The sequence below is a fragment of the Enoplosus armatus genome, chromosome 4, assembly GCF_043641665.1.
Source record: "Enoplosus armatus isolate fEnoArm2 chromosome 4, fEnoArm2.hap1, whole genome shotgun sequence".
Lineage (NCBI taxonomy): Eukaryota > Metazoa > Chordata > Actinopteri > Centrarchiformes > Enoplosidae > Enoplosus > Enoplosus armatus.
Genome location: NC_092183.1, coordinates 2,328,361 through 2,356,323, shown reverse-complemented (window position 1 = coordinate 2,356,323; position 27,963 = coordinate 2,328,361). Strand labels below are relative to the sequence as shown.

Below are 27,963 nucleotides of genomic sequence, written 5' to 3'. Positions count from 1 at the left end.
GATGTGAAGACAGAGGAGACAAAGATCAGGGTCCCGCTCAGTGTGAAGATGATGATGACGATGGAGAGAAGGACAAAAACAGACTCAAGGCGAAAGGAGAAAGAAATGTCAAGAAAGATGAAAAGAAGTCTGAGGGCAAAGGAGGAGAAGGAAACGGGGCGGGAGAGACGATCTTATCAGCAATGTGAGTTCAGGCTCGCAGCTTTATTTTCACCCACAGCATGTCACCCACATGCACTGAGCAAAAACATGAGGCTGTGTGGGACTGACGGAGGGAGACTGAGCATGTGCTGCGCTACTGGTGGCCTTATTGGTTTCTTTAAATATCAGGGATCGCACCAAAGTTGAAGAACAAGGACAAAAGCATGAATACCATCAATCTGAAGCACAATTCCAATTAAATGCACAAATGTGAAACTAGATATAAATCAGTCATATCAGGTTTTTCATCCTTCAGTATGGTTTAATATTCATTTAATGAGTGAGCTGCAAATTTAGGATTTTACAAAACATCCCCCTTTTTCTTCTACTAATAACCTGCACTCTACAATATTCATATATATATTTATATATTTATATTTCATCTTCATATAGTATCGGAAGTAACTAACTTCAGCAGATGGACACCGTCTGCTGCACGTCATTAAGGACAAACATAACACAGTAACACGTTTCTCATTTAGATGTCCTGTCAGCTTACCTTCTGTAGAGCAAATGATGAAAATATTAAAAGTTAGTCTTGGTTTTTCCTTTGGGAAACAGCACGACACAACGTATGACGTCATTCATTTTTGCTTCAAAGCCTCAAAATAAAACAAAACACCTTTATAAGTAATATCCAACAGAGGTTTAACAACCTGTAAAAACCTGTTGAAGGACATCTTTGATCTCAGTGAGGCCCTTTCCTGGTTGAATAAAGCTATTATAACACCGGCTGCATCTATACACAGCCCTCACATTCAGGGCTTAAGCACCCACTCTTTATATTTCTGAAGCACAAATGCTGTTCAAGATTCAGCTGCTAACATTAGCAGCTAGGCTTCAAAGTTAATACCTTTATCTGCGCCTGATAGCTTTACGGTGTCTGGTGTTTACAGCTTCATGAATAGCTGTGGGCAGTAAACGTCTGGCTCACCCAGAGAACAGGTCAATGGGATGGTACGAATTCAATGCAGTAAAATGCTCAGAAGATTACAGCTGTCGCGGGTCAACGCTCGGTCAAGGTGGTGCGGCAGGTTTCAAGTCGGGCAAACGTGACCCTGAACAGCCACAAACACGCATACGTGATGAAAGGATGAGGAGGAAAACACACACACATCAACTCAATACAGATACAGACACACACACAGACAACTGATCCGGATCCCAGCACCGTCACTGCCAAATATTTCCTCTTAAAGGTGGAGCCAAGGGTTTAGTGTGTTTTCATTGGCTAATACGGAAAGGTTATCTTAAACTGAGTTCATCTTTATGATGTTCGAGAAATAATTCTCGGCGGGGACAGATGCGGCTTAAATCCAGAATATGGTTGAAATATTTATATCCCATGAAAATGCAAACTTTTCTTTCTTTACAGCCGTCAGAAAGTGCAAGTAATGGTCTGCTAACTGATGATATTTAGGTGAGAGACACTAAACCTGATAGCCAAACTGTGGTGGTCACCAGAGAAACAGAATCTAACAGAGACCTAAATGTATTGGGAGCTATCAGTAGTGATAGCGATGAGTTTTGATAAATGTGCCTTCTGTTTATCCTCGACGGACATCAGAAATATCACTGTCACTGGAAAGAGCGCACTGATTCCAGAGAATTACAGGTTCAAAAGGTAAAATTCACTCTATTTTTTCAGCGAAACTAAAATGTTGAGATGAAAAATGTTGAAATGTTGTGACAATCCCTGCAAAAAGTATTGCAACAGCATTTTATTAGTATATAAGAGCAGTCTGCAGTGTAAAAGTGAAAAAAACAAAGACAGTCCTACCTGCACATACTCGTCCTTCGGCGTAGTAGCCAGCTGGACAGACGGACGGACAGCGGCCAAGATGGAGGAAGGCCTTTGGGTCCCTGCAGCTCTCACAATGGTCGGGTGTCCCCGAACACGACAGGCAGTCTGCATGGCACTGGACTGGAAAACACACATTCGACTGATTTAATTTACAGATTTGTAAAATTCTGTAAAACATGTCTGCATCTACACTAAAAATCTGGATACTGGATGGAAAAAAGATCATATATATATACATGCATGAGTACACACAAAGATGTACACACACACACACACATTCTGACATTCAGTTTCATGCAGATTGTATTCTGTACATGTGGACAGACACTGTTGTTGGTGGACTCTCTCTCTCTCACTCACTCAATGATAAACACATTTTGACATTTAATTTTATGCAAATTCTGAACAGATTTGCACTGAAACTCAGTTAGCGGAGGAAGACAGATTTAACTTTGCAAAACTACACACACACACACACACACACAGAAAATGTAATCTTATAACATACTCCATCCAGTACATTTGGTTCTACTGTCAGACTGAGTTAGAGGTGGTTCTACTATGTTAAATGTTCCCTACTGGGAGTTTTTGAGTAAATCCACAGTCTTCTTCTTCTGTCGGCCAACAGCTCCACCGGTACATTTCATTTTGTAATAAAGTGTTTAAGTGCTTTCCCTGTCCACACTGGTTCCCAGTTGGTCCAACACTGACCAACAACTTATGAGTACAAGTCTGTTTCTTTAGTTTGTCCACCAGCCGTACTTAAAAGCCATTAATCAGTGATCAGGCAGTGATTCAGAGATCTGCAACCAGGCTAAAGTGTGATATGTAATTTCTTGAATTTAGATTAAAGTCACTGGCAGTTGACGCCAGACTTGAGCTTTGCACAAACGTGTGCAAGTACGTTTAGAAGCAAAGTCTCCTGACAATAAACAATAAAAACTGCCTACAAAAGCTCACAGTTACTGCTAAAATATATATAACAATAACTACTGTGTTGACATTAAATCCTTTCCAATGCCACAAACTATGTAACTGCAGTAGAAAGTAGGACGTAACCTACAAGTCATCAGCTGGTTTGTAAAGGTTGCTATCAGATTGTTAGTGTTTCAGATGTAAACTAATGAAAATCCTATAAACAAAAAACATCATTTTCAAAGCCGCTGATCTTTTCTCTGACCTACAGTATCATCAGTGTAACTCATGTGAACATCCATCGATCTCCATGCTGATTCAAATAAAACAAGTTAATGACAGCACTGTGTGTTAGCGTCTCATAGTGTTGGGATTCTTTTTAATGGCATAAAGCTATTTTTGTTTGTTCTGGAGGCGTAAACAGTCTGTTTTCCTCCAGTTGACTGCCGAGAGAAGCAGCTGATATTCATCCTTAAACACAATGAACGTATGAAAGAAGTTGGAGGAGAAACGTCACAATCCTGCCGAGTGTCCCATCCGTCAAAGTCATTGATATCCTCTAGGTTCTTCTGAAAATTACCTGGCTTCTCAAAATCTGAAATACACGTCTAAAAAATTCAAAATGTCATTTCAGCAACTCCCACGACTCGAAAAACCCGTCAGCATCTGGAATTACAGAATCGGTCGTATCTGGATTGCAGAACAAGCAAATGCATGCAGCCTTTTGTCAAACAATATGCGGGGCTGCTTGCACTTGATTGCACTGTGATTGCTCCATTCATTATGTGAGTGTATTGTGTAAATAAAGCGCTTGCCGCTTGTAAAAATGTGACTGAGGGATCTGATTAATGTGATGACTGCAGAACAGGGCAGAGAGAAGAGACGGAAGAAGAAAAGATTTAATGAGAAATGAGAAAAGGAGACTCAGGAGAAACTAGGGGGTGGTGGGGGGGGCAAAAATTTAGGAAAAAAGAGAAGGAGTTAAAGAGAACTTGAGAAAGATGGAGGTGAGACTTCAATCTTAATGGCAAATAAGACTGTCAGTAAGCCAGAACACAGTGTTCTTACTATCTCCATCGGTCTTTTTTCCCTCTCTGCTGCCTCTCGTTATTCCCTTTCTGTCGTCTGTCTCCTTCTCCTTCACTTTCTCTCTCCCATCCATATTCTTTCCATCTGCTACTCGTTCTCACTTTCTTTTTAATCGTACTTTTCATCACCCCAGCCCCTTGTCTTTCCTCTGACAGAAAGGATGGGAGAGAAAAAAACTGTGTACAAAAATAAGATGGCGAGAAGGAGGAAGTAGAGTGAGAAACGGGGGGGATTGAGATACTTAGCACTGTATGTTCTGGCCCACTGACGGGCTTATTGGCTAATACGAATTTCAGTCAAGTGTTTATCTCTCTATTCAGCTGTGGCCGATGCTTCAGCTAGCAGTGATGTACCGATCACTTGCATATATTCTGCGATCCGCTGCGGAAGTCGTCCTGCATCTCTCCTGAACTCTTTCTGTTTAACATTCATTCCTGAACGTTACACAGTGGCAACAAATGAATATATTTCAATACTAAACTCCACCTTACTGCTTACAAGATCATTTCTTCTTTGCATTGACAGCTGAGGGGGAGCCAGAATTGGATTTTTCCGTCTTCAGGATAAAGCCACATCGCAGCCCAAGTTCAACAATCACATGCCTTTATACAAGCCGCTGTTTACAGACGGCTGCCTTGACGCTGGCACACTGTACTTTAATTTCCTCACAAGCGTAGCGAGTCAGAATCCCTGAAGCACAAAATTAAAAACTGCAGCTGTGATTAACAGCAAAGTTGTATGGAAACAACTGATCCAGAGGTGTGGATCCAGGCGCGATTAACTGCACTGCTCCACCTGATTATGACAAACGCCTGATGAGAAACTTCTCACTGTGTGAAACTGCAGACGTGTTAACATTTGGCAGGGATGATGCTGTTTTGTCACCCAGCATCATTAGAAAAGTAAGTTTGACTGTCAGCACAAGCTTGACCTCCAACTGAGACTGGCTACCTGCCACAGTAACATGGACAATAAGCCAATTTACCAACCACAGCCAGCATTTACCAGCGTTTGGCTGGTGATTTATGGTAATTTCACACCCAGATTCCCAATAAAAAGGCACTGCTCAGTTCAGTAATTCACCCATGCAGTCTGCTGCCAAATCTTCAATCATGAGGCTCTTTATTTGAGACAATAAAGCCCCCAAATAGGATCAAATCCATATAATTCAGCCAAACTTTGTTTGTAATAGTGAGGGGATTAAGTGACATAACTGTGTGTTACACTAAAAATAGTGCGTGGATCTGGTTACACACATTTTAAGATATCTGGACCTGTATTTATCAAACACATCAGAAGCCCTTCTGGGAATCACACTGAGACCTGCAAGTAAACACTGGCAAGCCACTGGCTCAGAAATACACGTGTATACACATTAAAAGATTAGATTCTCTCAGACTATCTGAGCTGCTGTAAGAGTTAAAGTGGATGTATTATTACAAGAACCTTTGGTTGCATCAGGCACAAATAATCACTTTCACAAAGCTGCATTTTCCCTGTTGCCAAAAAGCATTAGGTTGTGGAGTCTTAGAGGGAGGAGTGACTGCATCCTGCATCCAAGTTCAGTCACAGAAAATATTCACTTTTTGTCAAAACATCATCTTTATGCAAGTTCATTGTCATCAAGAGTTCCCGAAACATCTCTCCCTCGACATAATGTCTCTGACTGACACCATCTCCTGGCAACTCCTCACCGGTTAGAACACCTCTGGAGTCATTTCCTACGTTAAGACATTGATTAAACACTTCTTCATCCTTATTCTAAAAATAGTCCCACATATGCATCACTATCAGAATGTTTTAACCCATTAGGACTTATTCCCTACTCTGATCTACTGGTATATTCATATATATATATTGGTACAAAATAATAATATCTATATTGAAAGACTCATTTGGGTCAACCCCCGGCAGATGGGAAGTGTACGTGCAAGTAGAAAGCTCACATCTACAGCCTTTCCCATGAGGCCTGAACGCAGCACGAGTGTGAACTGCCCAATGAGAGGAGAGGCTGCTGACCCCTGGGCCTATAGACAGCCGTGATTAATAGGCTTAAAGGAAGATTTACGGTTCGAGTTGGAAAAGGAAGAGGGAAAGAGAGAATTTTTTTTTCTCCCATTTTCTATTTTTAGCTGCAAACTAAACACAGTTGGGAAACCCAATTCACAGCCAGGCAGACAGACTAATGCAGGGTTAACGAGTAAAAACATGTGTCTGTTTCCCGTATCAGTGCGTAAATGCAAAGTGGGTAAATCATATTTAAATCACGATGTTCAGGCATGCATATATGCATTATGAGGGTATGAAAGCCATTACTGCGCACACACATACATTAACACACAAGCTGCGAGGTGATGGCAGGTGCTAGTGCAGTATAATGAGAGTGCAAATATAGAAATCACATAAAAACTAAACCCACATTATCTTCCCAATACCTTCAATGCAGAATCACACCTTTACTCCCTGTATAACACACACTTATTGCACTGCACAGGATGTACAGAGAGACAGTTTAAATGTCGCCTTCTATTTCCAGCTCTGACATCTTTCTCTCCATCACTATAATCCCCACATATACACAGTGTGGTACATAAAGAGACACACAGAGAGGAGAGAGCTGAGGAAGAAAGAGGCAAACATAGTGAGGGGAAAGAAAAGGAAAGAAAGAAGGTGAACAGAGAGGGGTAATGGATGGCACGAACTCTTCTGCCAAGAGTTCGGATAGAAAATATAAAGAATAATCGAAAAGCACCCAAAGTGTTTTAGCTTGGAGAAATGAATCTTTTGAGACAAATACGTCTGAGTGAAGGGCTTTCCATTTCATGCTTCATCTTCACTCAGTTTTGTTCATTAGGAGCCGGCCTCAAGGAAACAGTTAAGATTAAATAATATGAAGGTAGTTTAGTCTAGTGGTTTCCAAACTGGGGGTTGAGCCCCCTCTAAAGGGTCACAAGATACATCTAAGAGATGGTTGATGGGGGAGCAAAGAAGAAAAAACTAAATTCTGTGAAATGTTGGATCAGTTTGACCTCTTTGAGTTAAAAGAGCAAAACAACGGAGAGACATCTGAAACGTAACAGAACCACTAAATGAATCTTTAACAATGTACTTTATCTTATTTTTAATAACTAGCAACTATAGGTGTTGAATAAAGTTAACTATAGTACTTGAGGTAAAGTACAAATACCTCAAACTTGTACTTAAGTACAGTACTGACAATGTGCAGGCTAATGTATATTTTAGCGTTAGCAACCGTGACACAACAAATGATGCAGCATTTATTTGGGTTTATATGTTCGTTGTAGATCACAAACTGTCAGAAGAGACTCATCAGTGTTTCATTTTCAGCCATTTTCATGAAGATTCTACGCAGACGGCCGTCCTACACATGCAATCTCCTAACCGTCTCTACGAATGCACATTCATATGAAACTATTTTTCATTAGGCCATTAGGCAGGTTATTTGGGGGAGAAATTTAATGCAACCTGGACTGTGTTTGTCCTTGAGGTTCCTAGCACAGCATTTGCATTCACCAACACTCACTGCGAACACTTCTCAAATGAATTCCTTATTTACTCATGCTTGATGTCTAAAACCGCTTGGTTACGGTTGTGGGAACATTGTTGTTGTGGTTAAACATTAGAAATGCCAACGGTGTCTTCTGGTATTACAGGAGATGAAGGAGATGAACCATCCAGACCTCCACAACCTTACTTTTTGCTGCACCACATGAATATAACAGTAAATCTTGCTGCCATAAAACTGCCATCTTTCTTACAAAATACCTGCATGTGAACTTAAGTCATAGGAGGCCGAGTTGCTTAATGAGTTGGAAATGAAGTGAATGGAACAGCAAAGCCACTGTACTGTCTAAACTGGTGGATATCATTAATAACCAATGTGCTGTTTTGTTAATCTGTTGAATTAAACAGATTGTTTTCTACTGAGCGCACTGGGCCATCAGATGCACAAAAAAAACCCAACTGGCTACTTCAGGATATTACATTTTATAGGTTTCCCCTGTTGTTTACTTGGACTAATTAGACTGCCTGAGAATATACAGTGTTTCTAGTTTTTAGACATTTTAATATGCTGCTGCAGAGAAATGATCTAAACAGTAAAACCTAAGAGAGCAAGAAGACTGTCGAGGGACAAAGAACACACACAAGCTAAATGTGAACAAAACAATTCTTCCAATCCAACCTCATATAACTATTGTCGTCTCAAACAGTCCATTTGTGTGGTGCAATGAAAAACTATCTCCCAACTGTAATTATTTATTCAAGCAGCCAGACTTAATTATAAGTCTTCATAAATCTTAACAATGTTCCCCCACTGTTCAGTTGCCTGTTGGGGTATTTATCTATATGAGAAATTAACACATGTTTGTTTAGCTGTTCTCGCTGACAGTCCGTATTTCCATTTTCAGTCAATAAGACAGATGGATCAGCCTTGTTTCTAAGGAGGGAGATGAAACAGAAGTGCTGTGATGTGATTATGTGAAGAAGGAAATTAGCTTAAAGCCATAATTGAATGTCTTTGAGAGCATTTTCCTTTTTGATTTGTGGTATTTCCTGTTGAGACAGGCTGAAGGGAAAGAAAAGAAATCCCTGGTTGGAATTTTTATTTGCACCTACAGGGACTGAGGTCACCATTAGTTACACCGTATCATAGTAAAAGCTTTTTTTTGCCCTCATTAATTGTTAAATAGGTGTATTCTGCCAGAAGAAAATGGCCAACAAAGTGAAAGTCATTTTTCTTTTCATGTAACTTTAAGGCCCCAGGGAGGCGAGGAGCAGCTCGGTGTTCAGAAAGTTCTCACATTTTTTAAACTATTGTACCAATTCTGCTCTTTAAAAACTGCACAGGAAATGTCTCAGCTTCAAATGATGCCGTCTTTGTTTGAAAAAACATAAAGAAAACACCCCATCAAACAACAGAACGGACCTAGAAATGCAAAGCACATCACCGCTGCCTGCTTTTCAAACAGTTTGAATTATGATGTTGACATTAATGTGTAGAACTGAATGTTAATATGATGAAGGGCATTACAGAGACAAACAGTACATGTCGATTTAACAGTACCCACTCTCTAAATAAATAAAGCTTTAAATTAAAGCCAAAGTTAAAAGCAGTGATAGTTTATATTGACTCCGTGTGATTGTTCCAGACATGCCGAAACATACAGAGCAGCTTGGCCAGCACTGGCCTCCTGCCCTCTGACTGCCCTGCAATCTATAAACTCTCTCCCTCTCACTCTGTTTATCAGCCTCTCTGCCACTCTCTTCTTTAATTATCCAACCAGCTTCTCATTTGCACTAAAAATGCAGTATTTTTAGCGAGCAACTAAGGTGTATCTATATATCGGTAGCACCTTTCTCGAGCAGATGTTGTGAAGCGCTTCACAATAAAGAGCAAGAGACGTAAAATAAAGGAGCATTCACACCTGAGCAGTACAGTCACAAGTGCAGAGTCTCAGGAAAGCATTGTAGCCGTAAGTTTTTAAGGAGTCTGATGCATGTTTCTGATTGACTTGCAACGCTCTAATTTTCCAATCGACTAGAGTTTTAAAGGGACAAAACCTGTTTTATCATACAGGGAGAAATCGATCAAAGAACCAATACCAATTTATACATCCACATCCATGTGATGTATTTCTTTAGTTAGTTGTATTCCTATTCCTGTAAACAAAAGGTATTGTGGGAAATGTAGAAGAAATTAGAATGTGAGAACAAGTAAAAGGTAAATGACAACTTCATCCTGAAAAAAACTCTTGGAATACAGTGAATATTTAATAGATTTAACCGTGTGTGAGACTATCTGATGGTTAAATCCTGAAGCTAAAGACATTCAGCTATCGTGTTGGCAAAATCTGTCCACAGACGGACAGACAGACAGACAAGTGAACATCACACAGACTCACAAGGTGAAAACCAGAGTCACCTACAGACAGCACCACAGCCAATCCTTTAGATGTGCAGATGTGAAAGAGGACCGGGGTTCGACAGAGCAGAGCAATGTCGTGGAAGTGGCCGGACGCACTCCCAGCATTGTTTGCGGTAACGTACCTCGGTGACACTCGGGGCAGCATCGGCCCTCCTGGGTGATGACCAGGGAGCCCGGCGGACAGGTGGGGCAGGAGCGCAGATAACAAGTCACCTGGGCATCACGGCATTCACACTCACGGCAACCGCTATCAGTCCATCGAGACAGGTCCTGAAAAAAGAGAGGAAAGTTAGAGAGACAGGGAATGAAGGCGGAGGAGAGAGAGTTTGTTAGACCTGGTGAATGCAGGAGGTTGAAGTTCTTATTAAGCGCAAAGTGCAAATATATTTACAGGGGATGGACAGAGTGATGAAAACGCCTAAACGCAGAGGATTTTAACTTTGAAGAGGCCGAATCAGAATTAAAAAGGACGCCACACAGACAGACAGACAGACAGACAGACAGACACTAAGCTGAATGCTAATAAGCTGTATGTGTCAGTTATAAAAGCAGCCTGACAGTCACGACTTCTATATACATAATAAGTGAAGTGAAAGAGGCCCACCAAGGACAGACAGTCTGTCAAACAACAGGAACGTCAGTCACACACAAAAAAGATTTACCTTTGAAAAGTGAAAATGGTTTTATAAATCATCTAGACTTTTTTTCCAAACAGTGTGGTGGCAGGTCAAAGCTCACAGACAAAGACGGACACTTTAGATCACAAAACTGAATCAAAACCTTTCTGACTGACAAAAACCAACAAGCGTGAGCTTCATTTTTAAGCAGGACTACCTTTCACAAACCACTTGTATCCAAGGATCTTGGCTAAGGAGCACACACCTGTACATGAAAGAAATCTGCAGCCTTCAGTGTCTGCTGTCTCATCGGGTGTAACAGGACAGACTATGTGGGTTCACAATAAACATTGTGAAGAATGATGCATCCAAGCTGGATTACACAGTTTGAAGTTCGCTCCTCCGTCTCATTTGTTTGCGTTATAATGTTCCAGCCTTTCTTATAGTGCTGTCACACTACAATGTGTCATCCAGACACTCACACATTACAGTTTTTGTTTGCTTTGAATTTAAACGAACAGTTTGGAATATATGCCTATTAGCTTCCTTTCCAAAAGTGAGATGAGAGGATCAATATCTCGTCTCTGTGTGTTAGCCTAGCTTAGCAGGAAGCTCTACTGAGTTCAATAACACACCTACAAACAGCTCTAAAAATTGTTTTAAACTGCATGTTAATGTGCCTTTAAATCAGCTTAAAGACAAGTGGCAGGTAAACATAGTTTCATTAACTTTCCCCGCTGGGATTTTTCAGCAGTAATCATCTAGTCACAAACCTTCTGCTTTAAAGAGGACCTATTATGCTTTTCCTTATTTTCTGTGATGTATCGAATGTTACAGTGTTGGATATTCAGACTAAATGTTGGCAAATAATAAGGTAAACATATGTAAAAGTAATCGCTGTGAGCCAAAAGCTCAGTCTGCAGACTGCTCTGAACGCTCCGTTTCAGTTTTTTCAACCAGATGTTTATGTTTATGTCAACGTTGCTAAGTAACGTTAGCTTTACAGTTTGCCTTTGGAAATTCCTCCAAAGACTTCCAGAACTTAGCCGGCCAATCAGAAGAAAGTGGGCTTTTAGGGAGGCGGGCCTTAAAGACGGCTTGTTTCAGACAGAGGGGGAACTGAGGGGCTGCATGAAGGACCAGGAGAAGAGAAATCAGGACTTTTTTGAGCTGTGAATCATGCAAAGCTGCTCTAGTGGAATCACAGAGTTAAAATATAGAGTTGGAAATGAGCATAATAGGTCCCCTTTAACCTTTCAGAGACAGTGGAGAGGGGACATAAATGTATTGATGTGAGGTAAGTATGCAGTATCTATCCTTGTTTACTACTGGTAAGAAGAATTCCTCGGGGGAAAGGAAGAAGAATCTATATTCTATAAGGATAATAGCTCTCTCCACACTCGCTCCGAGCCTCAGCCTTGGCTGCGTCCTGCAGCATTTCATGAGCGTCCCCCTTGGCTAAAAGTGTAAAAAAAAAGGAAAGCCTTAGCATTCTGGGTTGCCAGGACTTGCCTATGAATAATGAAGTTGATGCCAGAATAATAAGAAAGAGATTCTTTGTTACTGGCTAAACAGTCCAAAGTAATCTGATAGCTCTGTCCTAAAGCACACTTTCACTCTGTCTCACTGTAAACTTGATTCTCAGTGTTTTAGAGTTCCTTTTTATATATTTATATCCAGCTTAATATTGATGTATTTGGTTGTTTGTGTAGCAGCCTCCTCCTCAGCAGTGAGACTTTATGCCACTTGCTTTCTTTTTTCTTCTGAGAATAGAGAGTTTATAGAAGCCCTGTGGTGTCTTTGTCTCTCCCACACAGTTTGGATTTCTCGCCTGATTTTGCAGTTTTCCTCTCATGTTTATGTGCAAACAGACTCAAAGTCAAATCTAGACCCATGATAGAAATACCTTGTAGGATTTCCCCTCGTACAAACAGGAAGGCTTCACAGAAGAACACTCCGGGCAGCACTTCCCCGGCAGGTGAATGAGCTCAGATCCCTGAAAAAATAGAAAATATTAATTTTAATTAGATTGTCTGGCAATCGGGACGTTACATTTCACTTGCAGAGAAGTTTATTAATGAAAACTATCGGGAAAACCACCAAGACAAGAGAAGCTGGTAGAGCCACAGAGAGTCAACAGTTCACTCCAAAAGTTGTAGTTTTTATTGTCAGGAAGTGAGAAACATTTCTACATCCGTCCATCACACTTGACTTTCTTTTTCTCCTTCAGATATCTGCAGTTATTTTTGTTATCTTAGTCCAATTCTGTTCGATTCAAGTTCAGTTAATCTTAGTTGAAAAACTTGACTGGAACTTTTACATTATTGTCATTTTTCAACCAGGAAATAGCATAAAGACATTTAAAACCAGATGTGCCAAGAACTCCTAAGAACAGTACATTTCCAGCCCAGGTGGCACCATAACGAATCATAACCCCCACACACACACTCACACACACACTCACACACTCACACACACACTCACACATTCACACACACACACACACACTCACACATTCACACATTCACACACACACTCACTCACACACTCACACACACACACACACACTCACTCACACACTCACACATTCACACACTCACACACTCACACACGCCGGGTGAAAACTGCATGACTCTGATCTTCGTAGCAGAGTGACCTTGCTCAGTTCAGAGCTGGACAAATGCCAATAATGCTACTTACAGCTAATGGCACTTACCAGCTGTAATTATCGCCGTACAGCAAGATTAATGAGGGCTTATTTGGTCGTGGCAAGGGATATTGAAGTAATATTATTAAATCTGCTTGATGTAAGAAAACATTGGAAGAGGTGTTGAGTCAACACGGCGCCAAGCTCGAAGTGGGTCATTTTAGGATATAAGAGTAACTACAGGAACACCGGCTAATAACCTTAAAAAATCCTTTGTTTGTTTTGTCCCAAACAACTCCCACGTCAAACGTCCTACATTCCTAACTGGGCCAAGTCTGATGAGCATGTCTTCACATGAAGGCTACCACTGATGCTTCTGATGTGTCCTTTTGAGGCTGATTTGTCTATGGGGTAGTATCATTGAGTTAAAAGATGTGATGCATTCAGGGAAAGTCTTCCAAGTGTGACGTCGTACATGTAGGTGTAGCGTAGCTGAGTCATACTATTTGTGTCTACTCACACTACTGTCTGCTAAGTTAACTTAACCCTTGTTTTCTACAGTCTTATCACTATGCTGTGCCAAGCTTACACACCGATCACCACGGTTTCATCTTGTCTTTCAATTTACTTCATCTTACCTGAGTGAATTATCTGTGATGGAAGCAGCCAACCTTGTAACATCAAATGATCACCGTTTCTCCCATTCCACCCAATCTGGATTTACAGACCTTGTGAACTGGTAAATTTCACTGCAGCAAATTACACTGACTGTGGGAAACTGTGAACAAAGCAACTGTGACATCTTCTATTAACTTTTTAGTGGCCCACTTGAAGGCCAGGAAATGGGATTTCTGGATGCTGATATGTTGCATTTTGGGGGCAAGATAACCAAAGTAGAAAAGGTTCGAGGAAAAGCCAGCTCATCGTGAAGAACTCTGGATCCAAAGATGCACACAAGACGCGAGTAAGTACAGCACGTGTGACCTTTCGTGGGTTACACACATTGTCTATGTATTCCTACGAGGATAATAGGCTTGGTGTCACTTGGTGTTGAGTTACACTCAACTTGTCGCAGCCCAAAAACGCATCTGCTTCTTGTTATGTTGGTTCAAAAATTTCAATGAAATGAGAGTTTTCTATATACAAACACTTCTGAAAGAATAGGTGCTCCACATACATCTCACCGGTCAAGTTAACCCACACTGGGTAGAGTTTATTTTGTATGTAAGTATGACAAAGGAGGAAGTCAAAATGTCGGAATATACAAAGAAGATCAATAATTTGCTGGCTAAGAGCTAGTATGGCTAGTTTAAACTTCAGCTAGGCTAATTAACTAACAGAGATAACTTTGCATGTTGAGGCTGTTTCTTCCTGTTTCTATTTGGACTGCTAGTCTTTATATTAGGCTTTACAACAATATCGTACCTTTTGACTTTTTCACTGGGCATCAGTCTAAGCAGGTGTTTAGACTGACGACAGAAACGTGAATTGCGAGGGGCTGTGTTCATGTACAGGTACAGGTGAGAAGATGAGATTTGATCCAGGAAGTCCAGACTTATCAGACACCAACGACTGTGCACAGCAATTTTGAATACTGCAACACAAGGTTATGCAACTCTGGCAAGTTGTATAAGAAATAATAGCATTCTCCGCCTTAGCAAACGCAAGATAAACAACAGACCAATGCCGTTCATGTTACCAGGAATGCGTCTTTGCATGTATTTCATACAGTTTCCGTAGATGAGGCCAGATTTTCTCCTTGGTTAATAATGAAGACCTTATTTTCCTTTCAGGCTCACCTGCGGGCATTCAACACGACCACACTCGGCATTCTGGCAGAGAACCTGACCCCGGTTGCAGGTACAGAACTCACAGCCCGTGCCGTTCCACATGTCTCCATGGTAACGCACAGCGCCCTCGTACAGGCAGCTTCCCTTGGCGGCGGCACATTCATCACAGCACTGACCAGCGCGCTTCACTGTGGTCCGACCCTGCGGGGGAAGCAGTACAGGGACTTTAGGTTTGGGTTTGTGTGGTTTTCATGTACAGCGCAGACGACGGAATGAAAAACTGAGCCGTGAGACGAGACAAAGGAAATCCGAGGAGCTTATAAAAATGCTGTTTTTTTGTTTGTGTGTGTTTCAGCAAAAAGAGATTAGAGGATGAAGCAGAGAGTGTGTGTTGCATTATTAAGGGAAAACACACCAAGCAGTTTGGACCTGACATTTCCTGCGACTTTATTTGAAAGAGATTAGAGGCGTAGATTTATTGACACTGCAGATGTGACTCTTCCACAGCTGAGAACTTGAGATCCTCATGAAGACACTTCATATCATTATAGAAAACTTCTTTTTTCCTCTATACTTGAGACGCCGTGTTCAAAGTGTATTCAAATCATGTCACCATTTATTAACAGAACAGAGCAGGTAGTTATTAGCTCAGCTTTTTCCTCCTTGTATCTGCTTATTTCAAAGTGCTGGTTTGGAGGCTTTGAGTCCACTGGGATCCTCTCTTTGCAGTGGAGGGAACAGGCGGTTAAAACGACCTCGGCCGTGCTGAGAGATGAGAATATTTTTACTTTAAAAGATCCCCTCCAGACATGTGTTGTATATAAATTGCACTACTTTGAATAATAATTTGTATCTGATATGTTTTTTTTTTCACCAAAAACGTTAAATGATCTTGTTAAAATCTTTGAAATGAGATCTACTCCTTCTCCTTCATTAAAAGCCCAGAATCTATAAATGTAAGTTTTCCTGCTGGACAACAGGTGTCTCCTACTTCACTTCCATTCTGTACACCTCTGCTGGAGGTTTCAAGATGTGAAAACATCCTTCTGGTGTCAAACTCTGCACATAAATCATTCTGTACAGCGAAGCTCAAACATTCAACTGTAGGAACAAGCAGCAAAACATAGTTTTAAGTGAAGGCTAACTTTAAGTTTTAGTTTTTAAATAATATATATGGAAACTTTGATCGACGGAGCAAAGTGCCTCAAAAAGGTTTCCACTGGCTTCACAGTCACAGCAGGAGGCCTGAAAAGCGTTTCCTCTGTATAGGCTTAAAAGAGCATATAAAGTCTGAACTCTATGCTTTTGATTAGCTGGGGGTTCAGTATGTTACCCACTGGCTGCCTTTTACAATACAAAACTGAAATCAGGATTAAAAGCGAGTTCAGCTTGGTGTACTCTATTTAAGGGATTTCACATTCTCCCTTCTGGTTATACAAACTGTAGATTTATGAAAATGAGGTGCAACACATTCAAATGTGTGTTTCTTTAATGTGCAGTGAACACAAATGCATTATAAACTGCCTCTCACATGGACTGTCTTGCAAACATGTGAAATTAACTGAACGATATAGATTAATGATCTCACTTCTACATGTGTACCTCACAGGAGAAGCAATATTGTTTTACTTTCAACAAATCCCATGAAAAGATCATTAACAGCAAAGAATGAATCCTACAAACAAGTATTGAGTGTGTACTCGTTTCTTTTTTTACCATATACTGAAATACTCACTTGAACACAAAATGTGTATTAATAATAATTAATAATCCTCCACTTAAAAGCCCCCACCCCCCCCAAAAAAATGCACAGTTTACTTCTGCTTGAGTAACGTTGTTAAACTTTTGTGTCCAGCTGTTTCAGGAAATTACTGGTAATTAATACGTCTGTATGTGTGAGCCTTTGTCAAAAGTTCCAGCGAGGTGGATTATTACAATGGTTTCAGCCGAAAAAGACCAGTAAACAAGTGCAGCACGTTCAGAATGCAGTTAATCACGTGACTCCAATTCCTAAAGGGCTTTGCACTGGCTTCCAGTTCAATGTAGAATAGATTTTAAAGTGCTGCAGCTTGTTTATAAATTACGTAGTGGCTTAAGGCTAAAATACATTTCTGACATGCTTAAAGAATATAAACTCAGTTGGGCCTTCAGATCTTTAATCAGCTGGTCGCCTCCAGTCAGAACCAAACACAGTCAAGCTGCATTTAGCTTCTCTGCTGAACTTTCCGTTGAGCTTAAATATGCCCCAACTTCTCTGTTTATGACTGTAATGTAACTGCACTTTAACTGCACTACAACTTCCATCCCTTTGCATGACAATGTTTAGTCTATCTATCTTTTATTAAGTATTGGCACGATTATGTACTTGTCTTTGCATGGCCCTTTAATGTTGTCCTCTCTGTCTTCACTAACAAGAGCACAGAGAGGAAGCTGCGAGCTGAAATTTGCATGCAATTAACAATTGAATTGAATGTCAGCCTGCGTGTGTGTGTGTGTGTGTGTGTGTGTGTGTGTGTGTGTGTGTGTGTGTCAGACAGACAGAGAGCAGGAGACACTTCTGTGTGGTCTTGAATAGTTAAACATCTCTGAATCCATTAGAGTTTCCACACAGAGACAAAAGTGTGAGTATGAATTCAGAATAAAACTGAATGTCAATGAGTGTGTGTGTGTGTGTGTGTGTGTGTGTGTGTGTGTGTGTGTGTGTGTGTGTGTGTGAGAGAGTACCCACCTTGTCACAGGTGACGGGCCGACAGGTGTGTGTGTGGCATTTAGACTGGCCCCGGTCACACACACATGTGGTGCAGGCGTTCTTCTGCCACTGCTCGCCATGCTACCAAGATACACACAGATACACACACTTAGACCATCTCCAAGCTGCACACACACACACACACACACACACACTCTTACACACAGTGAATCACAGGCTGTCTGTAAGAAACTCAAAACCCTAACCCTCATTTGAATCCACCGAGTGTCTTCTTCCCTGTGTGGGGATGCAGAGCGGGAACAGGATGCCTCGGCAGTGTGAAAGGCACACAAACACACTCGGAGACACGCGAACACACACTCTGCTGTCAGGAGCAAATACCAGCGATCAAATGTCAACATAAATCTCCGTACAGAGCGGGAGGATCTGAACTCCAAGAAAAGAGGAGCAGACGTGAACCTACAACCTGCACACACACCTGCAGCGAAGTATTGACATTAACCTCCGTCTGCAAAAGTGAGGCACTGAAACAATTAGTCAATTAATTAATTAGCTATTGGAAAGACAGGTAATATATGACACCCCTGATGATCAAGTCATTTATCAGATAAAATGACCAATTATCTAAAGCTTGTATTGTCTAAAATGTGAGCAATGGGCATCTGTTAGTGTATTTTTTTATTTCTTACTTAATATTCATAAATGCATCCATAATTAAAAATAATTGTTTCTTACAGCCCTAATCTGTTTTGTTTTTTTATTAGAACTGCAGACAACATGCTGGATTCAGGTTTATCCAGCGCTGTGAAAACACAATAAACAGAGCCATTCAATGGCTGGCCAGGTGTCAACAGTAAAGACAAAGTCGGTGTATTACTGGATGATTACAGAAGGGGGGCCTCTGTGCCCATCAGGCATTCTTTAGATCACTTAGTGGTTTTGATGATTTACCAGTTTTAACATTTTGGTTAAAAAAACGGCCTAAATTTGGTTGAAAGTTTGTTTTTGTTAGACATGTAAACTGTTATTTAAGGAGGATTTAAATGACTGTATTTCATTGTAAAACTGGTCTTAACTACATGTTAAAATATAGCCATTTAAATACTGCGCGCTCTCTCATCTAGGACACTAAAGTGAAGTGAAGTTGTCCCACAGCGGCTCCATGCCTGATGCCTTTCAGGCCTTAAATATGTAATCTGTCTCAATTTGGGGTCAACTTCCTGTAGTTGTCAGATTATTCCTAACTTCCTCCCTCTTTAGCCCTAAATTGCTCGATTAAATATTGACTTAAGCCTGGAGGATGCAAATTATTTCATTATTTCACAAGAAAGAAGACGTTTTTCACTGATATAACATTTATCACAGCCATTTATCACACACACACACACACACACACACACACACTTGTAAATAAAAGTATCCACACACTTTGCAAACACAACGACACACAGAAACACCTCCCATCAACAACATGCACATTTATACAGCAATATACCGAGAATCACGAACACATTTTAAACCATTTTGATGTTGTTTATGTGTTTTCAACTCCAACAGGAGTCAAACGAAGAATTTCTCAAAAGTCACAAAAGTTTGTCAAAGTTACAAACACACAGACAGTTTTGAAACGCTTGACTGGAAACCCTCAGCTCCTCAAAGCACCACTACAGCTATACAAACCCTCACAAAACTGAACTCTGAACCCAAGTCATTATCAAACTAGGTAGTACTCTATTAACAATTCAAAGTCTGGAGGAAGCAAATTAGTTCATGGTGTCTATGGATGTCATTCACAAAGAAATGCTCTCCGCTCAGAGATACAGGTGTAAAATAAACAATCATGTCAGGTTGTAGACAACAACATTATTCGTATCTTCTGGAGTTTCGACATAATCACTTACTGCATCAGACCAAAAGAGCCAAACGTCAGTCTGGTCCTTTCACCAAGAGAACAGATCATCTGTGAGCTACATTTTTATTTTCATTTCACTAACATCAAATAATATATTAAAAAAAACAATAAAGTTTAACTGTCAGTAGGACAAAGTGCAGGTGATATGACATGTTGCCTTGTCCATTTACACACACAGTATAATGTGCACACACACACACACACATGCATGCACTACTAGAAGGACTCGGTTGTGTATTTGAGACCAGAAGCAAGGCGACATAATTCATTCTCTTTAATAAATAACAAATTGAGATGTCCCTGACACTTCCTGACACCCTGAAGAAGAAAACAAACATCTGAAGTCATGACGACGCAAACATGAATGAGAGTGTGTGTGTGTGTGTGTGTGTGTGTGTGTGTGTGTGTTAGAAGACTCAGACACACATTAGACAGCATGGGACACTCTATGATCAAAGGAGAAAGTTGGCAGAGAGAGAGAGGGAGAGTGTGTACACTGTAAACACAGCAGGAGAACGCAGGAGCAGGGCAGATGAGGCGATGCAGAGTGACATTAGAGAGGAGGGGGGAGGAGAGGGGAGGAGAGAGGAGGAGGGGGGAGGGGGGAGGAGAGAGGAGGAGAGAGGAGGAGAGAGGAGGAGAGGAGAGGATGAGAGGAGAGAGGAGGAGAGAGGAGGAGAGGAGAGGAGAGGAGGAGGGGGGAGGGGGGAGGGGGGAGGAGAGAGGAGAAGAGAGGAGAGGAGAGGAGAGAGGAGAGGAGAGGAGGGGAGAGAGGAGGAGAGGAGAGAAGGAGAGGAGGAGAGGAGAGGATGAGAGGAGGAGAGGAAATGAGAGGAGAGAGGAGGAGAGGGGAGGAGAGAGGAGGAGGGGGGAGGGGGGAGGAGAGGGGAGGAGAGAGGAGGAGGGGGGAGGGGGGAGGAGAGGGGAGGAGAGAGGAGGAGAGGAGAGGAGAGGAGGAGGGGGAGGGGGGAGGGGGGAGGGGGGAGGAGAGAGGAGGAGAAGAGAGGAGAGGAGAGGAGAGGAGAGGAGGAGATGAGAGGAGGAGAGGAGAGGAGAGGAGGGGAGAGAGGAGGAGAGGAGAGGGGGGAGGAGAGAGGAGGAGGGGGGAGGGGGGAGGAGAGAGGAGGAGAAGAGGAGAGGAGGAGAGGAGGAGGAGAGGAGGAGAGGAGAGGATGAGAGGAGGAGATGAGAGGAGAGGAGAGAGGAGGAGAGGAGAGGAGAGAGGAGAGGAGAAGAGAAGGAAAGGAGAGAGGAGGAGAGGAGAGGAGAGAGGAGAGGAGAAGAGAAGGAGAGGAGAGAGGAGGAGAGGAGAGGAGAGAGGAGAGGAGGAGAGGAGAGGAGAGGAGGGGAGAGAGGAGGAGAGGAGGAGCAGAGAGGAGGAGAGGAGGAGGGGGGAGGGGGGAGGAGAGAGGAGGAGAGGAGAGGAGGAGAGGAGGAGGGGGGAGGGGGGAGGAGAGAGGAGGAGAGGAGAGGAGAGAGGAGAAGAGAGGAGAGGAGAGGAGGAGAGGAGAGGAGAGGAGGAGGGGAGGAGGAGAGGAGAGGAGGAGAGGAGAGGAGGAGGGGAGAGAGGAGGAGAGGAGGAGGAGAGGAGGAGAGGAGAGGAGGAGGAGAGGAGGAGAGGAGAGGAGGAGAGGAGAGGAGGAGAGGAGAGGGGAGGAGGAGGAGAGGAGAGGAGAGGAGGAGGAGAGGGGAGGAGGAGGAGAGGAGGAGAGGAGAGGAGGAGGAGAGGAGGAGAGGAGAGGAGGAGGAGAGACGAGACAAGAGGAGAGGAGAGAGGAGAGGAGAAAGAAGCTTGGACTTCATCTCAACATCACAATACACACACACACTCAGTCACATACACACACACACTCAGTCACATACACACACTCAGTCACATACACACACACTCAGTCAGTCACACACACACACTCAGTCACATACACACACATGCACATGTCAGCGTCCCCCTGTCGTCACAGAACAAGATATTCTAATAGATGCAGAGACACAATGTGCAGGTCACATGACGACAGATTCATGAGCTGTCACCAGCTGCCTCCAACACACATAGAAACATCACACATTTCACTCGAACCTACACAGCGCCAGGCACATACACACACTTTTTAAACACAAAAGAACACACACACACACACACACACACAGGTGACCTACCTGGTGTTCTTTACCAGCAGACAGACAGGGATTGGACACACACTGAGGACAGCACTGTCCTGGCTGGATCACCAAGTTCTCATGCTGAAGGAAGAGAGGAAAAACAGTCAGGCCAAGTGTGTGTGTGTGTGTGTGTGTGTGTGTGTGTGTGTGTGTGTTTTGGACTAGTCTGGGTAAAGATAATTATAGCATCTGTAAATAAATAATTATTGTTATTAACATTATTATTTCACCATTAAATGTATTCCTAATCATTTTAATATTGTTTGTTCATTCACATGCATGTATCTATGTGTATATCATGTACTTGTTATTTTATTATAATACTGGATATTTGTAAGTATGCATACTTAATGTTTTTTTTATTATTTTTATAAAATGTTGAAAACTCAATGAACATGTTGAAAGGAAAAAAAGAGAGCGAGTACAATCCACTTTCTTCTTCTGTGGTATAATATCATGCTACTACACACAGCACAGCAATATACTGTGTGACAAAGTTAGACAGCCTGACATTTTGCCAAATACAGCCTTACCAACAGTTAGAGAAGATCAATATCAGCTTCATCTTTGTGCCACAGAGATGCGTGTTTGAGTCTGGAAACCCACTGGAGAAATCACCGCTGTGAAACACACCTTCCAACAACTCCAAAGCTGTCTTACACATTATATCATGTTTATTGAACGTGTGAATGGGAGAAAAACACAGTGAAAACCCGAGACATTGTGGTTTTTAAGAATAGTACACATTGGATGTATTTCTTGACCAACATCAGCTGGGCCCGGTGACCTCTAGCTATGAAGATACATGAACGTATGTGTACATGAGACGGCTTCAGAGTTGTTGGAAGGCGTATGTTGTATACTTTCATGGCTTGCAGTTTGCCCTTGCTTTCAGCCTCTGTGCTAAGTCAGGCTAAAACCATAGTGAAAGATGAGTCCTGTTGGATGGTGCTGCTGCCTTCAGTGGGAGCCACACTGACCCTACAAGGATTTACTATAATGTACTCCACTGTATTACAATATCTAAAGTCCCAGCGCGATTTGGAATGAAAACAAGTCAAGAGGTGAGTCTGTATTTTTGAAACATTGCTCTAAACAGCAATAAAGCCTTCCGTGAGGGATATAGTGGAATAGAAAAGAAGGTCACCTTTGTCTAGTTTTTCTATTCCCAGTCCAAGGATAGGCATATAAGTATGAAATAGATAATCAATTATGAAGTGGATAAAATCGATTATCTATCTCTCTTTCAGGGCAAAAAAAAGGTGTGTGTCAGACTGTTCCTTCAACATTCACGCCAACAGGCTTATTGGATTTGAACAGACGCAGAGCCATTGTAGCTGCCAGTGTGAACATTACAAAAAACGTGTGTGTTACGTCTCCGGAAACTGACCGGTTTGCAGGCCACTTGCTGACACTCTGCCACCGAACACTGGACTTCACCGTCGCTGCAGGCACATCTGGAACAGATGCTGGGCTTCCACTCTTCGCCGTCTCTGTACACAGTCCCGTGCCAGGAGCAAGACTCTGACACACACAGATAAACAGAATGAGTGTATAAATGGGTGACAGGTAATGAGCTGACAGTTCAAGCATTGTTTGCCCTCACACTCATTGATTTACAGTGAGGGGAAAAAAAGTAGTTGCTAATTAGCTGCTAACTGTTGGGATGCATCATAGCAGCTCCGAGACATCATTAGAGTCGAGATAAACCTTTCAGCTCGGCTCCAGCTGCTCTGTGCGCTCTTAAAAACTCAGGACAACATGCCACACACAGATTAATTGTTGGATCCAAGCACCCGAAGACCCGGCTGTCTGTTAGAGGTTCAGGGAAGGAAATTAAAAAATAAAGAGTCATCAGGGTTTCAAGATACGCAGCACAACAACGTGCTCAGCATCACAGGGTTTTTTGCCAGGAAAACATTTATTGAATTGAACAGGATTCATTTACTTTTCTAATAAGTGGGCTTCCTTCATGGCTGTAATTTGTAAAATCACTTTTATACACCACAATAACCACCACCTGAAAGCATCAATCATTTTACTATATGAAAAGCATTTAGCTCCTTTATTAAGATTTGCATTGGCAGCTCGGGCGCCATTGGTGTGTATATAGGTGAGATCATTTACCATTCATTTATGTCTGGAATCTTCATGTGCAAATGGGCCTTACCTCCATTGCGGCCACACTTGGGGCAGCACTCTCCGGCTGGGATGAACGGACTCTGGTCCCCAGGGCAGCTGAGAGGGGGGCAAGGTCGAGTGTTGCAGGATACGCTCCCTCTGGAGCAAACACACGCCGAACAGGGCGAGGGACTCCACTGGCTGTCATGCTGTGGGAACCGGAGAAACAGAGAGAGACAGACAGTTACACAAAGAAATACAACCAGCGGGGGAAAAGAGAGAGGAAGAAGAGCAGAGAGACGGTGGAATGAGGAAAGCTGTTTTGCTCTCTGTGGACGAGACGACTTTGTAAGCCTAAGCCTGAGTGACAGACGAGAGAACGAAGAGTCACAGAGGGGGGAGAAGGTAGAGATGTGTCAAAAAGAGACCAGAGGAAGACGAAGAGAGAGGAGAAAAAAACATTAAAAAAATAAGAGGGTATATGTGAATGAGAATAAGGAGGCTCACTGTGAGAGGACATTACCTTCACATTTAGAAACTGAAATGCAGATGTGTAATTTCAGTTTGTACGATAAGTCAGTTAAAGAATTAAAAGTTCTCAGCTGCAATGCCAGCTTGAGGCGAACAGTAAGCTTGTTCGATCTTCCTAGGTCATTGTATTCATATGTGTATCTACAGTACTAGCCTCAGGCCAACACGTGTCCATATTAAACCACGGACTGATAGAAATCCGTACTTCTCATCTCGGGGGTGTTAATTGGCGTTAGATATACATCTCTTATACATCCATTTGTGGATATATAAGTTCAGTGTTTTCTTTCACTCTTAATGAGATATCAGCGTGTCGATATTGATTGCAGTCGATATGACGGAGGTGAGGATCTGACTTCACTCATTTCGGAGGCGTCAGGCTGTGAAACCTCCAATAAAATCTTCTTTAGTCTGCATGAAATATATCATTAGTGTGGGTTTTAATGGAGAATTGATCTAAATGGGTTTTCACCCTGGAAAGAACAGATTTCTGTTGGAAAACAACTAGCAAAAGCCTTTTAATTGTTTTGGCATACAGCCAATACGCTTTTTCTTCCTTTAAATATTTTATACACAAAACAGTTTTGTGTAAAAAAAATACTTTATACTGTGATATACAAAATATCAGCATATTGGCTACCAGAGGATTCACAACCCAAAATATTGACAAGTCCTCCAACAAGCATTGGTTGAACATGCTATAAATAGCATCCGCCATCACATCACAGAAATCATCGTCCTTTGTGACGCGGGATGCCTGCAAAAAGAGAAAAGCTTAATTTTCCAGTTCCTCCTGGGAAAGGAGCAGCAGGAGTGACTCCTCTCCAAACCTCCGCTCCTGGGAGTTCAGATTAATGTGCCACTTCACCAGGGAAGTGACGCCAGTGGAATCTCCAAACCCGGCCTCGTTTCGCTTGAGGACGTTTACTGTCCAAAATTGCTGCCAAAAAGTCCAGCTCGTTAAGCCAGAGACGAACAAGACAGTGATTGTTTCTTTAGTGAGAGGGAGGCGGTGGGAAAACAAATGCCTTTGAAAAGGGATTTATGGGTTTAATCACCTTGGATATGACATTTATGATTCAGGGTTTCCCACCAAATCCATATCTGAATAACTTGAACATGAAGTATTTCGCAAACACAGAAACAAGAGAAACACACAACCTTCATGTAATAATTCCAAAGGCATTCATCCGCTGCTCCAACAGCCTCCACTCTTCTGCTTTCAGGCTTTCCACCATATTTTATAATCAGGCTGCAGGGATTTGCTCCCATTGAGACACTAGAGCATTAGTGAGTGTACAACAATGACGTTGGGGGATCAGGTCTGGCTCTCAGTCCAGTTCATCCCAAAGGTGTTAGATGGGTGTTTGAGGTCAGGGCTCTGTGCAGGACAGTCAGTGTCTTCCACACCTCTTTATGGAGCTGGCTTTGCGTCATGTTGAAACAGCAAAGGGACGAACACAAACAGTTGCCACAAAGTTGGAAGAACACAACAAGATGTCCCAGCACTGATGTGGACATATACACACATATACTTAGGACCATGTGCATGTTTAAATCATCAACGGAGGCTACGTCTTTACGTGTGCATATGAACATTTTGTAGCATAGGAACAGAAGAAAAGTGTTTTCTCCCTCCTCTGTCACTTTCACTTACTCCATAAATGACTCCTTCGTGCTGGCAGGAGCCCTGGGACGAGGAGATGCACTCCGGACAGCACTTGTTTGCAGGGATCCTCAAGCGCTCGCCCTTTAGAAAAGACATACACAAGCATGAATACACACATAAACACCTAGCGCTACCAGCATACACACAAATACCCAGAGACAGAAAGAGAAAACAATGCACCAGCATGAATACAGAACTGAACATTTCCAATGGAACTTAACTGACATGTGACCCTAATAACACAACGGGACCGACAATAATGAAAATATGAAGACTCTATCAGGCGTGCACAGCGCGTAGAATACAGAGCGAGCTCAGTGAAGGCATTACAATCCACATTACAATGCAGATTCAACACGCAGTCCTTTAGCCGCGCTGCCTACACGCCCTGAATGAGGCCGAATGTGTTGAAGGAAGCAAATGGGAAAGCAGTGAAGGCCAGAAGCAGAGCTGGTGAATAGTTTAGATGTCCTTTATTTGAAAATACAATACAAATGATATGGAAGGGAACAAGGAGGGGGAGGAACACTATTTGCTAAGGTGAGAGAAAACAACCCCTACGCAGCTCCAGAGAGCGTGTTGTGTCAATTGAAAAAGAATAAAAACTGAGAAAGACTGAAATAAAAAAGAAATAAAATAGATGGAGAGTGAGCTGTGCAGGAGTTTGCCATGAATAAGCAGACAGAGAGGGTTTATACTGTACTTCAAGCTACAAGAACAAGACATTTTAAAATAGAAACAAGACCAACAGCTGGATTTTGACAGCATCTGGAAAATTCATCTATCACTGCAGCCACTTTGTGCTAATAAATTAAACACTAATCTAAACCTCTAAACGCTTTCATATATTTAGGTTCTTGTTCTGGTGTCTGAACTTTTCTTCTTTTCATTTTTTCAGTCCCTCTAAGCTTTTTTCTGTCTGCTGACTGAAACGTTATTACCAAAATATGGCTGTAGTACAAGAATTTGATCCAATTTGCGTTTCTATTGCTGCAAATAAAGAGAAATGGTTCCGGCTCAGGAAGAACAGGAAGTTAATTTATCACTGGAACGCTGCATTCTTACGGTGGTGAGACTCAACATTTTCTACTCGCGATATGTCCAATTTGAGATCTAGCCACTTTCCTGCCTGATAATAAAATAATGTAAACCCGAACAGAGGTCACATATGTTGGTACTGATGTAAGATATGTCCTTTTTAGATTAATTGTCCCTGCGGTCCCTTATCTAACTTAATTTCTGATAGATTTCTATATGACAGAATGTTATTCTTGCTCGTGCCACTCGTGGTTTTGAAAGGCAATAAAATGTCACTAACACTGTTCCCACTATGATATTATTTAGGTTGTTATTTAGGCCATATGTGTGCCTTAATTAGTTGGTGGAACTGGACTTCAATTTCAAATAACATTGCAATATTAAATTGTGAAAAACGAGAAAGGTGAAAATGTGTAAGGGCTAATGATTGCATGACATGCAGATTCATAAGAGGTCAACACAATGTAAAACATCAGGAACCTGAATTAGAGCTGCAATAATAAAATGGATAGAAATAAAATCAACCATTTTCATGATGAATAAGAAGTTTAAAACCAAAATGTCACATATTTGCAACTTTTTCCAGCTTCTCAAATATGAGGCGTTGCTGCTTGTTTTTGTCATATATGATTTTTGACTGTTGGTCAAACAAAACGAGCCATTTAAGGACGACACTCTGGGAAGCTACAGATGGTAAATAAGTACCATCTCATCTTCCATCAGTATGCGTTACTTAGAATATGCTGTATTAAACGACAAAGATATGAGCCGTCCGATCCAGACATACACATCTGTAGTAGATGATTAGCCCA

At 41.9% G+C, this 27,963-nt stretch overlaps 1 protein-coding gene across 1 annotated transcript in view; it reads right to left on the bottom strand.

The window, feature by feature from the left end:
• Window positions 1-27,963, bottom strand: part of fras1 (Fraser extracellular matrix complex subunit 1) — a 198,159-nt gene that overhangs the window by 108,528 nt on the left and 61,668 nt on the right. The window contains exons 4-12 of the mRNA XM_070904152.1: window positions 26,102-26,194; window positions 23,963-24,122; window positions 23,183-23,316; window positions 21,790-21,873; window positions 17,739-17,840; window positions 15,020-15,211; window positions 12,480-12,569; window positions 10,079-10,226; window positions 1,982-2,125 (exon numbers count right to left, since the gene is read on the bottom strand). Of these exons, the coding sequence (XP_070760253.1) occupies window positions 1,982-2,125; window positions 10,079-10,226; window positions 12,480-12,569; window positions 15,020-15,211; window positions 17,739-17,840; window positions 21,790-21,873; window positions 23,183-23,316; window positions 23,963-24,122; window positions 26,102-26,194 (1,147 nt within the window). The remainder of the gene's footprint in view (window positions 1-1,981; window positions 2,126-10,078; window positions 10,227-12,479; window positions 12,570-15,019; window positions 15,212-17,738; window positions 17,841-21,789; window positions 21,874-23,182; window positions 23,317-23,962; window positions 24,123-26,101; window positions 26,195-27,963) is intronic.